At 46.4% G+C, this 15,636-nt stretch overlaps 1 protein-coding gene across 1 annotated transcript in view; it reads right to left on the bottom strand.

Moving 5' to 3' along the window:
- Positions 1-8,116, bottom strand: part of LOC311242078 (crystal protein) — a gene marked incomplete at both ends in the record, with an annotated part of 33,184 nt that extends 25,068 nt beyond the window's left edge. Inside the window, 2 exon segments of the mRNA XM_084331029.1 lie at positions 6,646-6,847; positions 7,595-8,116. Of these exon segments, the coding sequence (XP_084187155.1) occupies positions 6,646-6,847; positions 7,595-8,116 (724 nt within the window).
- Between the last annotated feature and the right edge of the window lie 7,520 nt (positions 8,117-15,636).

Consider the following 15,636-nt stretch of genomic DNA (forward strand, 5'->3'; position numbering starts at 1 on the left):
AATGAATGAATTAATGAATTAATGAATGAATGAAAACTTTATTTAACAGATTGCAGAATGGGTACAATACAGTACGGCTCAATACACACAATTGTTAAGGGGATGCAGACCAGAGAAAGATTTTTGTCTTGTTTACATCAGGGTCCCCCATTTTCAATTCATAGTGGCCCCCCGCAAATGTCCAAACACCCCCCTCCCACCCACCCCCTCCTAATGTACAGTTCCCTCCCCCTCGTATGTATATATTTCCTGTTAGGATCTCTGTTTAACAGTATATTTCCATATCTCGTATGTCACAAATGTCACTAATCTAGATGATTAGATTCGTTTTTTTTTTTTATATATATCTGTATGTTGTGTATGTCATAAATGTCATTATGGATTGAAAATGGGGGACCCTGATGTAAACAAGACTAAAGTCTTTCTCTGGTCTGCATCCCCTTAACAACTGTGTGTATTGAGCCGTACTGTATTGTACCCATTCTGCAATCTGTTAATAACGTTTTCAATCAATCAATCAATCAATCAATTTCAATCAATCATATGTCATTGCGCAAACGCACACGTCACAGAAAAAGTATAGCATATTAATTAACGTTATACAATGTGAGAGAGGGACCTGCGCATGTAATGTAGCACAGCGCTGAAAACAAGCACGCTCATTCAGTTGGAATAATAGCTCTCTCTCTTTCACACACATCACTAACTATTTCCACGAGACCTCTGCTCCTGTACCATGAGTCATAGAGCTCATGAAAACAGCGGGTCCCATAGTTACTACAACCCAGCAGTACCACTCCAACTTGATCAGGAGAAAACAATTAAAAGCATTTTTTTTACCCTAGCCGAGACAATGACATTTATGACATACCCGATTTGCAAATACAGTACTGTTTGTGATACAAAAAGAGTCCAGAAAAAAGAGTATATGCATTTGACGTAGAAACTGTACATTGGAGGAGGTTGGTGTGGTAGTGAAAGGTTAACCGTCTGTAGTGTGTGGTAGTGAAAGGGTTAACCTTCTGTATTGTCGCAGTGAAAGGGTTAACCCTTTGGTAGTGTGCTAGTGAAAGGGTTAAGGGGACAGTTGTGATGATGTTGTCGAGTCAATTCTCAGCACAATCCATGCTGTGCCCCATACTAGCTCCGGCAACGTCACTGAGGTCGAGCTCCTGTCTGTACAAGCTGACTGAAGACAACTGAAATCTACTGTGTGTGCACTACTGCACTGGAGCAGATTTCAGTGGTCTTCCGGCAGCTTGTACAGACAAGAGCCTGTCCCCGCTTAAAATTGCTTTCTCGTGGCTAACTAGCTGGAGCTAGTGTGAGGAACAGCATGGATTGTGCTGAGAAAGGACTCGACAACATCATCACAACTGTCCCCTTAACCCTTTCACTAGCACACTACCAAAGGGTTAACCCTTTCACTGCGACAATACAGAAGGTTAACCCTTTCACTACCACACACTACAGACGGTTAACCTTTCACTACCACACCAACCTCCTCCAATGTACAGTTTCTACGTCAAATGCATATACTCTTTTTTCTGGACTCTTTTCGTATCACAAACAGTACTGTATTTGCAAATCGGGTATGTCATAAATGTATAGATGTAGCAGTACTGTCTATCTGTATGTCATGTATGTCATATATGTTACGATTAATTGAAAATGGGGGACCCTGATGTAAACAAGACGAAAGTCTTTCTCTGGTCTGCATCCCCTTAACAATTGTATGTATTGAGCTGTACTGTACTGTACCCATTCTGCAATCTGTTAATAAAGTTTTCAATCAATCAATCAATCAAACAGAAGGTTAACCCTTTTACTACCACACTACAGACGGTTAACCTTTTCAATACCACACGACGTAATGTTAACCCTTTCACTACCACACTACAGATGGTTAACTCGTTCTCTACCACTACATAAGGTTAACCCTTTCACTACCACACTACAGACGGTTAACCCTTTCACTACCACATGACAGAAGGTTAACCCTTTCACTACCACACTACAGATGGTTAACCCTTTCACTACCACACTACAGACGGTTAACCTTTCACTACCACACTACAGAAGGTCAACACTTTCACTACCACACTACATAAGGTTAACCCTTTCACTACCACACTACAGATGGTTAACCTTTCACTACCACACTACAGAAATTCAACCCTTTCACTACCACACTACATAAGGTTAACCCTTCACTACCACACTACCAAAGGGTTAACCATTTCACTACCATACTACAGACAGTTAACCCTTTCACTACCACACTACAGAAGGTTAACCCTTTCACTACCACACTACAGGTGGTTCTATTTCATACTGGCTGCCGCTCAGCGTCATTTGCACTAACCTCACTTTGTGCATATGCACTGAATAAAAATCCACAATGTACCTTTACATACCAACATCCGTCTGGCCACACCCCTATCCGCTACCTTCATAAGCAGGTGTGTGGTCACCTACTCGCCTCCTTCTTCACTTTCACTACAAGGAAGTGCCTGTTGTATACATCACTTGACGAGGTTGTTTAAGCTGAAGAAAGTTGAGTTACGTGTTTACATTTTTTCTTGCTTTTTTCTTTCTCTCATAACTTTAAAAAGAAAAAAGCTAAGTCATAATGTTTACCTCGGAGGGTCGCGCTAGCAACGTTACCCTTCACCAGCGGTTCTCCATTGCCTCCTCTGTCGTGCGTCTTGGAGCGGGGTTGAGGCCACTTTCGTGGTCGGCAGCCGTGCCCGGTAGGCGTCCGATAGATAGTTTGCCTCTCCAAGGAGCTGGTGCACCAGCGCCGTCTCCTGTGCGATGGCCTGGTTCCGGCTCTGGTTCCTTTGCTGCCGGAGAGTCGTCCGCTGTTGGGCGGCCGGCTCCTCTGGTACCGGATGATTTGAGACGCAAACTTTTTGCGTCGGCTCGCTCCCGTCGTAAGATGGTGGCTTGTAGACGCGAACGGCCTGGTTTTGGTGAGTTGCTGGAGCCGGATGAGGATGCGTCTGATTCTCCATGGTCGATGGAAACAGAGGACTACATGGTGGAAGCAGACGGGTTCTTGTTTGACGCCCCGTGGAGACATGTCCGCCGCCCGTCCAGGTAACACTGGAGGGGGGTGATAGGTCTCCTTGGGGTCCCTCGTACCCGGATGTTGGGTTAGAACCTCCGACTCTGCGGCAGGATGCCCTGCTATCAGCTCTGTAACCAGTAGCCTGCTGCATGTGAGGGACGCGAGCTCGGTGGGGGAAAGTATGCAGGGGGAACTGCGTGCTTTGTTCCCCGAGCTCATGGCGGCGGCGGCAGTCGCAAACGGCGTGCCGCTGCCGCAGCCACTGCCTGTTCCTGTTCCTGATGATCTCATAGGTCATCAATGGCAACACCGTCCTGTGAGAGAGATGGGCGTTGTCTGTCCATTTTTCCCCTCGATGGAGGCCTACGTCCGTCAGGGACAGGTGGTCTCACACATCATGGGCCTCACCCCCACCTACGTGCGAGTCACGAGGGTGGTGGGTTTGGTAGACGCCATGAAGGAGGGGGTGCCTCGGCTTGATAGGCCGATGGCAGCTCTCCTTTGTCCTGAGGTGGTGTGGGAGCTGTTACGGAAGCCGGTTCCCCAAGGGAAATCGGCGAGGCGGTTGGCTTACTGGAGTGACCAGTCATTTATCTCCGCGACTCAATCTCTGGCTGCCACTTCTAGAGCAGACCGATTTGCAACATGATCAGCTCGCCCAGTCGGCAGGAGCCATCCTGCATCTGATCCAGCCGCAGGCCATCGCCGCTGGGAAAGTACGCGCCCTGGCCACTCTAGTCCAGCGCCACCTTTGGCTGGAGCAGGCGCGTGTGCCGGAAAGGAAGAGGACTCCACTTCTGACGGCACCCCTCTCCGATGCTGGGCTTTTCGGGTCGGCGCTGCAGCTGATGACCTCAACCTGCAGGGAGATGCAGGAGGAGCGTTCCGTGCTCCAGCGTCATTTCCCCCCGCCCGATGTCGCCGGTGGAGTCAGACGGAAGGCTCGTCGTCGGGGTTCCGCCGCCGTAGCCACCGCTGCTACCACCACCACTGCTGGACCTTCGGCAAAGAAGGCCAGGAGGAAAGAGGGCACCTGGGATGGAGGTTTTCTCTTCCGAGCACCTGTTACTAGGTCTTGACAGATTGTCGTTCATATCTGGGGGATGTTAACGGAATAGATCAAAACATAAGTAGAGGGTTCTCACGCCCTTGGGGTGGGCCACTGAGCGCGGTACGAATGGGACCGTCTGGGTGGCGCCCTCTTTTCATGTTTTAGATCGACACGCGTACCTGCCCCCTCTCTTGGAGTGGGGATGTCGGCGTGGTTAGGGCACGGGACTGGTTCTGGTCAGGCTGGTCCAGGTCAGTTAACCCGTTGTCCGCCGGGGACACAGATCTGCTGTTCTGGTACCCTGAGGGACTTGTGCTTTTTTCGGGGGAAAAAATGCCGGGTCGGCCCGGGTGTCACAGGGTTGGGCGTTATGTAGGCCCTTTGTTGGGTACATGTTGTACCCTGCGCTATCGTGAAGGGGCTGGTTCTCCATTCTTTTCGCTCCTCTCTTACGCATGGCGAAGAGGGGGCTGTTGGGGTGGTCTTCTGGACCTCCTCTGGCATCCCTGTGTGCTTCCCGGGCCGCCGGGCCCGGTCCGAAGTTTTGTTCGTCGACCCGTAGGCCTGGAATAACCCCTTTTTGAAAACTGAAACACTTGTACTGCGGTATAGCCAGTGTATACCCGCAGGTGTGTTTGAGTTTTTTCTTGAGGGGTTATAGGAACAACCACCGCATGTGGTACCAAGAGGGTGGTTGATTCCCTGGTGTGTTGGAGCAAAGTCAACTCCCGGGTTACCCGGTTGAGTGTGCCCCTGCGCGTTCATGACGTCTGCCAATCGTGTCAGCCTTCTCTGCCTCTGCCCCTCTGGGTCGGGGTTTTTTGGTGGAGGCTTTGTCATGGTGCGCAACAATGCCAGCATACGCCCCTTCCGCCGGGGTGCTGTTTTCAGTTGACCCCTTTTGGCGCCTGTCTCGTCCGCAGTGCTCCAGGCTCGGGTCAAACGCCTGCTGCCTGGTTCGAGGGATCAACCCCCTCTGGGGTCGTCTCCCCGGTGCGCTGCCTGCTTCCGCTGTAGTATAGCCTTTTGTGTGCTTTGCGTTACGGCCATGCTGACTGCCTGAGTTGTCAGGGTCAGTGTGCCAGGCGGCGTACTAGTGGGGGGAAGGGCCCGCTCTTGGAGGGGCCCTGTCCGAATACGCTGGCGATGTGGGGGGCGGTGTCACTAAGTGTCCGCCTGGTGAGGTCTTGATGCTGTGGCGTCGTTGACCTCTCCGGGCCCCCTTTTTCTGGGGGATCCAGTCCCTTCAGTGGGTCTGGGTCTTCCTTCGCGCTCCGCTGCTACGGCCTTGCCACAGGGTTGAGTTTGCTCTCGACCACGTGTTTTTGGGGGCGGTAACGAGGTTTGTTCCTTCCGTTCGTTCCCTGGTGGCATGCGGGTTGTGCGTGTGGGTAGTTGTGGGGTCAAGCCACGGTCTGCTCACCCTGTGCGTTGAGTTGCTCGAGTTTCTCTTCGCGCGGTCGGATCCGTCTCCCTCCCGTCCTCCAATAGGGGGGGTATCCTCCATTAGGGAGGGTCGGGGGGGCTCGGTCCTCCCCGGTTCTGATGGTTGTGGGGGGCCTCAGTGGGGTACATTTGTCGAGCTTCAGGCTCCCGCTCAGCTCCCGTAGTGCAGATGACGCTGAGCGGCAGCCAGTATGAAATAAAACGTAAGGTTATGTATATAACCAAGTTCTATGAATACTGGTGACGCTCAGCGTCGGGACGCCACTGCAGCCTTTGATCTCGCCTTGTGGTGAAAGATTGGGAAGGAGGCGAGTAGGTGACCACACACCTGCTTATGAAGGTAGCGGATAGGGGTGTGGCCAGACGAATGTTGGTATGTAAAGGTACATTGTGGATTTTTATTCAGTGCATATGCACGAAGTGAGGTTAGTGCAGATGACGCTGAGCGTCACCAGTATTCATAGAACTTGGTTATATACATAACCTTTACGTTAACCCTTTCAATACCACACTACAGAAGGTTAACCATTTCACTACCACACTACAGAAGGTTAACCCTTTCACTACAACACTACAGCTGGTTTACCCTTTCACTACCACACTACATAAGGTTAACCTTTCACTACCACACTACCAAAGGGTTAACCCTTTCACTGTGACAATACAGAAGGTTAACCCTTTCACTACCACACTACAGAAGGTTAACCCTTTCACTACAACACTACAGCCGGTTTACCCTTTCACTACCACACTACATAAGGTTAACCTTTCACTACCACACTACCAAAGGGTTAACCCTTTCACTGTGACAATACAGAAGGTTAACCCTTTCACTACCACACTACAGACGGTTAACCCTTCACTACCACACTACAAATGGTTAACCCTTTCACTACCACACTACAGAAGGTTAACCCTTCACTACCACACTACAGAAGGTTAACCCTTCACTACCACACTACAGACGGTTAACCCTTCACTACCACACTACAGACAGTTAACCCTTCACTACCACACTACCAAAGGGTTAACCTTCTGCAGTGTGGTAGTGACAGGGTTAACACAGGATCCTCACCCAGCCGGTACTCCATGCCCACGACCACCGTGTGAGTGAAGTTGCTGATGAAGCGCCCGTCGTAGAGCGGCTTGGAGGCGGAGCCGGCGATGAAGTCCCCCCCGTGGATCCACACCATGACGGGCAGGGGCTTCCGCAGCGGGGCGCTGAGGTTCACATCCAGAGGCACGAAGATGTTCAGGTAGAGACAGTCTTCACTCACCTGGTGGTGGTGGGGAGGAAGAGCAGGAGCAGGAGGAGGAGGAGGAGGAGGAGGAGGAGGAGGAGGAGGAGGAGGAGGAGGAGGAGGAGGAGGAGGAGGAGGAGGAGGAGGAGGAGGAGGAGGAGGAAGAGAGTGTGGTTTGAGTTCCGGCAAAAAAACATAAGGAATAGACACAGCAGCAGGACCGTAGACAAGCAGGGCAGAGGGGCATGAGTTTGAGACCCCCCCCCCCCTTTGAACCCTACCTCTGACTATTCTGATCACAGGTTTCACTTTTACACTGGTATCCTATAGCTATAGTATGCTGGACTTAAAGGTGCTATAGATAGAGGGGGGGGCAATAGTTTTATTTTGCACCTTTCTAAAAGCTCTGTGTGGATTTATTATATATATATATATATATAATACATCCACACAGAGCTTTTAGAAAGGTGCAAAATAAAACTATTGCCCCCCCCTCTATCTATAGCACCTTTAAGTCCAGCATACTATAGCTATAGGATACCAGTGTAAAAGTGAAACCTGTGATCAGAATAGTATATATTAGGCCTACATACAATTTGTATCTATAGCACCTTTAATATAATAACAACAATCTTATCAGATGGGGATTCCCTGATATAAAAGCTTATCAAATGGAGGTCTGCAGCCTATATATAGGGTGTATATGTGTCACAATTCAGGGGGTCCTTAACACGAAAAAAAGCTTGAAACCTTCTGCTGTAGATGAATGGGAAAGATCCTTACCTTCTGCGGGCACTCATCCGAGATGGGCCCACTGCAGCCCTGCATGCAGGCAGGCCTGGGATACGTGGCGTCGTACACCCCTAGCCACGGGGTCACCGCCCTGGGGGGCTTCCATCTGTACGCTCCGAGAGGTGGGTCTGCATATCGTATCCCATAGAATACATAGGACTTATCCACAGTTCGTCCTCTGATCACGCCATCCTTGGTTAGGACGACGGGATCAAGGTCAGTGATCCCATCATCTTTATCCGGGATGGCTGCCGGCTTTTCCTGGTTTCCCCCTGTGGGAAGCAGGTCCTCTGGGAATTCCCGGTCTGCGGGGGAGTTCTCTTCATAGGACCGGTCTCCGTTGATAACGAGGGGGTCGTCTCGCACGAGCAGCGCCGGGGAAAGGCGTCTCAGGAAGTCGGCGAGGTCGATTTCGTCGTCATCGGTCGTTGTTGTCTCTCCGGAGGGTAGTCCCAGACTCAGCAGTGCGCACAGCAACAACAACAACAACAACAAAAACTGACAACTCTCCATTGTATTTATCCGACACTTGTATTATTTCCCCAGATAGGCACCACCGTCTCTCAGATCATCGTTTAACATGAATTGTATTCTCGCCGCCGGTGGGAAACAGCTATAACAGTGTCAAGTGTGAGTGAGAAAGCTATCCCCTAACGGGCGGGCCTGTATACTTGTGACATCAATTTGGCCCAATTGGGCGACTATGGAGAATTGTCAGACAAAACCTCCCTTGTAAAGCGATCTGTGGATTGGGACTCATGACTTGTGTGCGTAATTTTAGGATGGCCTCGGCCCCTGTGATGCACCTCCACTAATAGACGACAAGCGGTCTTCCCTTTGCCAAATAGAATAACGCATATATCCTTGACAATCTGAAGACCTCTCTTTAGGAAGTCACACCCCCATGGCGTGCGTGTATAGGTGCAAAGGCGAGCAGTTATGTCTTTAAACCGCGTTGGTTTTAAATCAAGTTCAAGTTTTGTTTTATTTGTCACATTATAAGGTACATGTACATTACAGTGAAATGCTTGGTTCTGTATGAGCCCCTTGATATTGTGCTTCATATAGCATAGCCTACAGTACAAAGTTAAAATAATAAAGACCAACAATACACAACAATGTACAAACTAAAGTACAACCTAAAGTACAAAATGCAGCTTTTTTTTATGCAAAAAGGCAAACATTTGGTATGTAGTGCAAATCTTTTAGTAATAGATACAATATGGTGTAGTGTTTAAAGTGTCTAAAATGAATGTTAACGGTGAGTGTTTAAAGTGAGTGTGTGCATGTGGATGTGTGTGCATGGATGTAGATGGGTTGGTGTTGCTAGCATCCTGGTGGCCTGCGGGTAGAAGCTCGGAGTAGGTTTGTTGGCCTAAACATCCTGCCTATACCATACGACCCCTCTGTACTCTGTTTTCAAGTTCAAGTTTTGTTTGATTTCTCACATATAAATACATTACACTGTGAAATGCTTGGTTCTGTCTGTATATGAGCCCTGAGAATGTGCTTCATACAGTAACAAAGTAAAACATAATAAAGTCCAAACACTATACAAAATATTGTAGTGCTGAGAGACGGGAGTCTGAGGCGATGTCCTGAAGTCGAAGGTAACTCTTTTAATATTCATCAGCACAACTACAATATACAATACATTACTAGAAAGCTAAACAGAATGCCAGTGGCAGGAACTGCCACCGCTTAATGGGTGAATTATGTACCATTACAATCACTACAATATACAATATACAATAATCAAACTAAAGTACAACCTGAAGTACAAAATTAAGTACAAACTGCAAACAATGAGGACTTGATTGATTGATTGATTGATTGATTGATTGATTGATTGATTGATTGATTGATTGATTGAAAATGTTATTAACACAGATTGCAGAATGGGGTACAATACTACAGCTCAATACACACAACGAAATGGACGAGGTACAAAATGGAATCTTTTTTCAAATGAAGTATGGATGTAGTGCAAATCCTTTTGTAATACATAGATAAAGATATGGTGTAATTAAAAAGTGCTCTTCACCAGGCTGCTCCCTCAGCTGTCACTCGTTAAGAGACGCAGCTCGTTATCGCGTCATTTTGAGGCTGAAGAAAGAGACGCGTGTTTTCCACTGTCTGCTGCTGAAAGTCAAAGTAAAAGTAAAATGTAAGGGACAGATGCTGATGGCCTGATGCGCGCGTTCTTTTACGCATGAATTAATTCACATTGACGGTTGTTTCTTCTGGTTTTAACTGTGTATATTTTCACAACGTTTTATAATTTCAGGAATTACGTTGCGTTCTCGGTCTTCTCGTTGATCATAATCGTGCCCTACAACACCATCTCACTTGGTGAGCGAAGCTATATCCATCATTCCGATAATGGATGAATTAATTCACTAAGTGATCGTTTGTTCTTCTCACTTTCTCACTTACTTTCTTCCAGGAAGTTTCGATGGTTATTCCTTCTCCATATGTTGGAAGGCCAGGAATAACGCGTTTGACGGGTAGGTAATTGATTGATTGATTGAAAACTTTATTAACAGATTGCAGAACGGGTACAGTACAGTACAGCTCAAATACATACAATTGTTAAGGGGATGCAGACCAGAGAAAGACTTTCGTCTCGTTTACAATTACATCAGGGTCCCCCATTTTCAATTCATCATAACGTCACCCATTCTATTTTAGTTGTTTTTATGTAGGCCTATACAACTAAATTAAATGTGTATCTCCCTCTAATTCTGTTTATAGGTTAGATGGATTATGGAATAATCTGAAATGGATGAACTCCACCACACCGAAACCAATTAACCAGACTCAATTCATGACTTTAACGGTTTCTTCTTCTGTGGAAAACAAAGTAACTCTTAAATATGGAGACAATATCCTAAACTGGACATTCACTATCCCAAGTAAGTATTATAGTTGCTGTCCTATACGTTTGAGATGTTATGTACACTAAGCACAAATGTTTTAGTATTTCGTTTCTTTTCTTTTATAATTATAATAATTCTTATTATTGTCATACACCCCCATTTTCACATTTGACAGTTCAGTCAATATTTGTGAACATGCACCACCCTCTCCTATTTACATTTGGTTATTTAGGAAGGGTATAATTCTTTCAGTAACAATGTTCATTTTTTTTTTCATTGAAGAAATGTGTTTTTAATCGTCTGTGAAAGGTTTTCGGCTGTCCTAAAACCTGTCCTAACTGGTGTAAAGCTAGAAATCAGAGAAAGAAGCCTCCGATCTGTGATGTCCTAGGATGTAAGATTTGGGGGTGCTCCATAGACGATGGATGGGGCTCTGACATTATGAGGTTTGTGTGAGCTCTGCACCCACATGAGATTTATATTCTAGCATTATGTGAGACTGTCTTTGAACCAGAATCAAAACCTAATTTGGGTGTAAGAGCTCACACAGACATTGTATGGACTCATAAAGTCAGAGGCCCGTATACACAGTCTATGGAGCAGCCCCAGATTTTGCATCCCAGTTCGGAGGGTTCAGAGAGGGTTCTCTCTCTCTGATTTCTAGCTTTAGGAGAGAGTGGTGGCATGTTCACACATACTGACTCAACTGTCCTGTGGTACAGGGGGAACATAATGTGAATTATTTAGTTTTTCTTGATGCCTGTTATTATGATACTGTGTGTCTCACTTATAGGTACAAACGGGTTTAACATCAGACGCCAACAGAAGCCCCAACGGCGTCCCATTAACACCACTCAGGTACACTCCTGATACTGGCGATTGATTGATTGAACATTTTATTAACAGATTGCAGAATGGGTACAATACAGTACGGCTCAATAAATACACACAATTGTTAAGGGGTTGCAGACCAGAGAGAGACTTTCGTCTTGTTTACATCAGGGTCCCCCATTTTCAATTCATCATAATAATAATAATCTGCCTAAATAACCTATTCATGTAATGGTAATGGGAATAAAGTTGGTCACACCCCTGTCCTTTTCCAATATAGAGGAGTGAAATGATTTGTTTCTTGGCTCCTCAGCCACGCAGCAGCATCAGAGTAGTACAAAAATAAGCAAGAAAAACACTATAAAGATTAGCGGCATAACTATGACAGAAAAAGAATAGCATCAATTTACAATACAACTGTGTGCAAATCGGCGGCAGAGACTGCGACAAAATACCACTGGTTTTCATTCAGTCATAGGCCGGGAGCCAACTGTTAGTGTTATTTGTTCTACGAGTCTGACTCCCTGGGGAAACTGTCCCGGAGTCTGCTGGTTGGGGCCTTGAGGCTGCGGTACTGTTTACTGTTTGGCTGGGGTCCTTAATAATCCTACAGGCTTTGCTTGCGCACCATCCAGAGGGGACCTCTCAACCACAGATGTTCTGGGCTGTTCACATGACCCTCTGTAAGAGCAGAGCCGTTTCCATACCAGGCAGGCGGTGATGCAGCCGCTCAGATTCACAAGTTTATTTATTTGTTTACACCCGTGGCTCTGAACCAGGGGGCCTTCATGGGGTTCCAGGGATTCCCCAGAAGTGGGGAATATATATATATATTCTTTTGTTGCAATTATTTCATTAACGATTTTCTGATCACAAGGAATTGCGAAAATGAAAAGCCTCTTCATATCAACATTAAAATGCCTTACCGGGCACAATCTTAATTTAACGATCTTAAATCTGTAATTTAAGAGATTTGCTGAAGAATAACAACATTTCAAATGCATAAGTACAAGATTTCAATTAAATGCAACTTTCATTTCCTGGTTGTTAAAATGAAGGTATAGTTCAATACTTCACCAACAAACATGATACTGTTCTGAAGGCACAATATTGATGTAATTTAGAGATTCACTGCAAGTCTGGGTTTTGTCAACAACAAATGATGGAATAACAACAGACTAGGGTTGATTGAGTATAGGAGGACACCGTGAGTCAACGAGACCTTCTGATGATGGCAGGTGGTCATGAGCGGTTTCTCCCTTTCCATCCCTTTCCCATGGTCCTGCAGGAAGCCCTGGAGCTGTTGTCACCAAGTCAGGTGTTTGCCTGTGAAAATGGCACCCGCGTCCTCCACGAGGATGAGAACTTGAGCGTTGCCACCGGTGAGAGGGAGTTTCTGCCATATGCTCATTGGGCCACCAGAAAAACAAGCATATCGTTGCTGTCGGATGAAAAACACTTATCTCACTTTCTTTTGTATAATACTGGGAATGAATGTTTACATGGTTTTCTATCATGTGAACCAGTTTCATGACCCTATAGGACCTATATGAAACTCATTGAAATCCCAGTTTATGACTTAAAAAAAAAAAGAAAAAAAAAATTACACTCTGAATTCATGAAAAGTTAACTTCACTTTAAGTTATGGCTTTCATCCAAAAGCGATTCACGGTGACATTTCACAGAGCAGCACATTCTGAATGTAATATCTTATTATTCCTTTCTAACCCTTTTGACCACAGGCTACACTTTACGCTTCCCCATCAAGCTGGAGTCCAGGAGTCCCTCCATGTTACTGATCTCCTGGACTGAAGATCCTCCTCCAGCCGTCGCCCCTGATGACCCCACCGCCCGCATTCACTCCGTGTCCCTCTACCACGCCGAACTCGGCGCTCACACCGACCGGAGGGTGGACACTACCGGCGAGGCCCACTACCGCTTCACCGCCCTGGAGTCGTGCACTCCCTACGTGGCGTGCGTGGAGATGGCGGGCAACCACCCGCTCGCCTGTCTCTCCGCTATCACAGGTAGGATGGATGGGTATATAGGGGACAACATGGTGCACTGGTTTGATGATCAAAAACTAGGGATGTCCGATATTATCGGCCTACCGATATTGGCATTAAAATGTAATATCGGAAATTATCTATCGGTTTTCAAAAAAATTTTATTACATTTATTTACCCAGGCAAGCAAGTAAGAACTAATTCTTATTTTATGTATTCCTTTTGGGGGGGGGGGGGGGACCCTGCATATATCTGTATCGGTTGATATCGGAAATTAATAAGAGTTGGACAATATTGGATATCGGTAAAAAAGCCAATATCAAACATCCCTATCAAAAACGCTATGGAATAATGTAAAAATAATTTTATTTGTTCCAACTTTTATATGGTAGAAGTTTCACCTGCATGGGCTCGGAGATAGTCGTTTATTAATCCCAGATCCATAGAGTTTATGTGACGAATAAAGGGTGTGACGCATTAGAGGTGCTATAGATAACATTCAGCTGCTGGACGTCGCACAAGAGCACCTGTTAAGTACCTTGCTCAAGAGCACTCGATTCTAGTTGTTGAGGAAGGGTCACCGGTGGTTCACTCTCTCCCCCAGCCCATATATTCCCAGCTGGGATTTCAAACCAGCAAAAAATATGTTTATTCTTGACTCGTTTACAGAAGACGTGTCCGGTCCATGGGGACATTAACGTGTGTTGTTGAGCCTTACAAATGAATTTGATTTGATTTAAATTTTTCACATTGCCGTTTGTTATTTCCCCCCTAAATCAGACCCAGATGAGCCCAGACACTTCCAGGTGACGTCGTGGAACAGTACCAGCCTGACGGTGGCCTGGGACTCCCCACAGAACCGCAAGTACTCCCTCTTCCTCCTCACCGCCTTCCACCTCGACGGCACGGACCACGTTGTGGAGCAGACGTCCTTCTGGCACCGGGTCCGGGGCAACCATTTTGTGTTCACCCTGCCCGACCTGGAGCCGTGCGACAAGGTGAAGCTTGGCCTGCAGACCGTGTGCCAGGCCGGGATAGATTCCTACTACAGCAAGATGCTCCTGGTTGATGGGAACTCTGGTAAAAATAAATAAATAAATAAACAGCAGAAGTTGTTAGGGTTAGAAATTAACTTTTGGGAAATTTAGACACGTGAGGTGACCATCTGTCTTGAGTGCCAAGACCATCGACACCCACACAGGTTGAACAGACTCGCATCTTCTCAGTAGGGCTGTCCTTGACTAAATAAATTCTTATGATAGTACAAATCTGTAAAATGACAGTCCCCCTCTCCTCCCCAGCCGCAATCTTTTTAGTCTAGACCTTCTGAGGGCCTTCCCCCAACTCGGGGCCCTGGGTAGACCTTCTGAGGGCCTTCCCCCAACTCAGGGCCCTGGGTAGACCTTCTGAGGGCCTTCCCCCAACTCAGGAACCCTGGATAGACCTTCTGAGGGCTTTCCCCCAACTCTGGGCCCTGGGTAGTCAGCCCCCCCTGCTCCTACACCCCTGTTCCCACATGCAGAAGGACCTCTGTAAATCTAGTGCTTACCAGAGAGAAGGACCTGTTTAAATCTAGTGCTTACCAGAGAGAAGGACCTGTTTAAATCTAGTGCTTACCAGAGAGAAGGACCTCTTTAAATCTAGTGCTTACCAGAGAGAAGGACCTCTGTAAATCTAGTGCTTACCAGAGAGAAGGACCTCTGTAAATCTAGTGCTTACCAGAGAGAAGGACCTCTGTAAATCTAGTGCTTACCAGAGAGAAGGACCTGTTTAAATCTAGTGCTTACCAGAGAGAAGGACCTCTGTAAATCTAGTGCTTACCAGAGAGAAGGACCTCTGTAAATCTAGTGCTTACCAGAGAGAAGGACCTCTGTAAATCTAGTGCTTACCAGAGAGAAGGACCTGTTTAAATCTAGTGCTTACCAGAGAGAAGGACCTCTGTAAATCTAGTTCTTCCAGAGAGCTCATTCTTCAAGAATAACTCTGTGGGGGACTTATAAGACCAAATTGACCAATTATTCGACCATGAGGGTGCAGCTCTTGTCAGCGTTTGTCAATGTGAAGTAGAACCTCACATTGTGTGTGGGGGGGGGTTATTCAATCAATCAATCAAGGGATTATAACGCCTATATGTAAAGTTAAATCACTCTCTCAAAATTACAGAGCAAAACGTTTGATTGTAGTAGTAGTAGTTTTATTCAGTCATCACACACAATGCAATAATTCCAGACAGTGAATTTAACCAAAAGCGAATTACTCATTATTTTTATTTTTTTGTATTGATCTTTTTCCCCCTCCTTTTTCCTCAGATTTTTCT

The sequence above is a fragment of the Notolepis coatsorum genome (assembly GCF_963971535.1).
Source record: "Notolepis coatsorum genome assembly, chromosome: 15".
Taxonomy (NCBI): Eukaryota; Metazoa; Chordata; class Actinopteri; order Aulopiformes; family Paralepididae; genus Notolepis; species Notolepis coatsorum.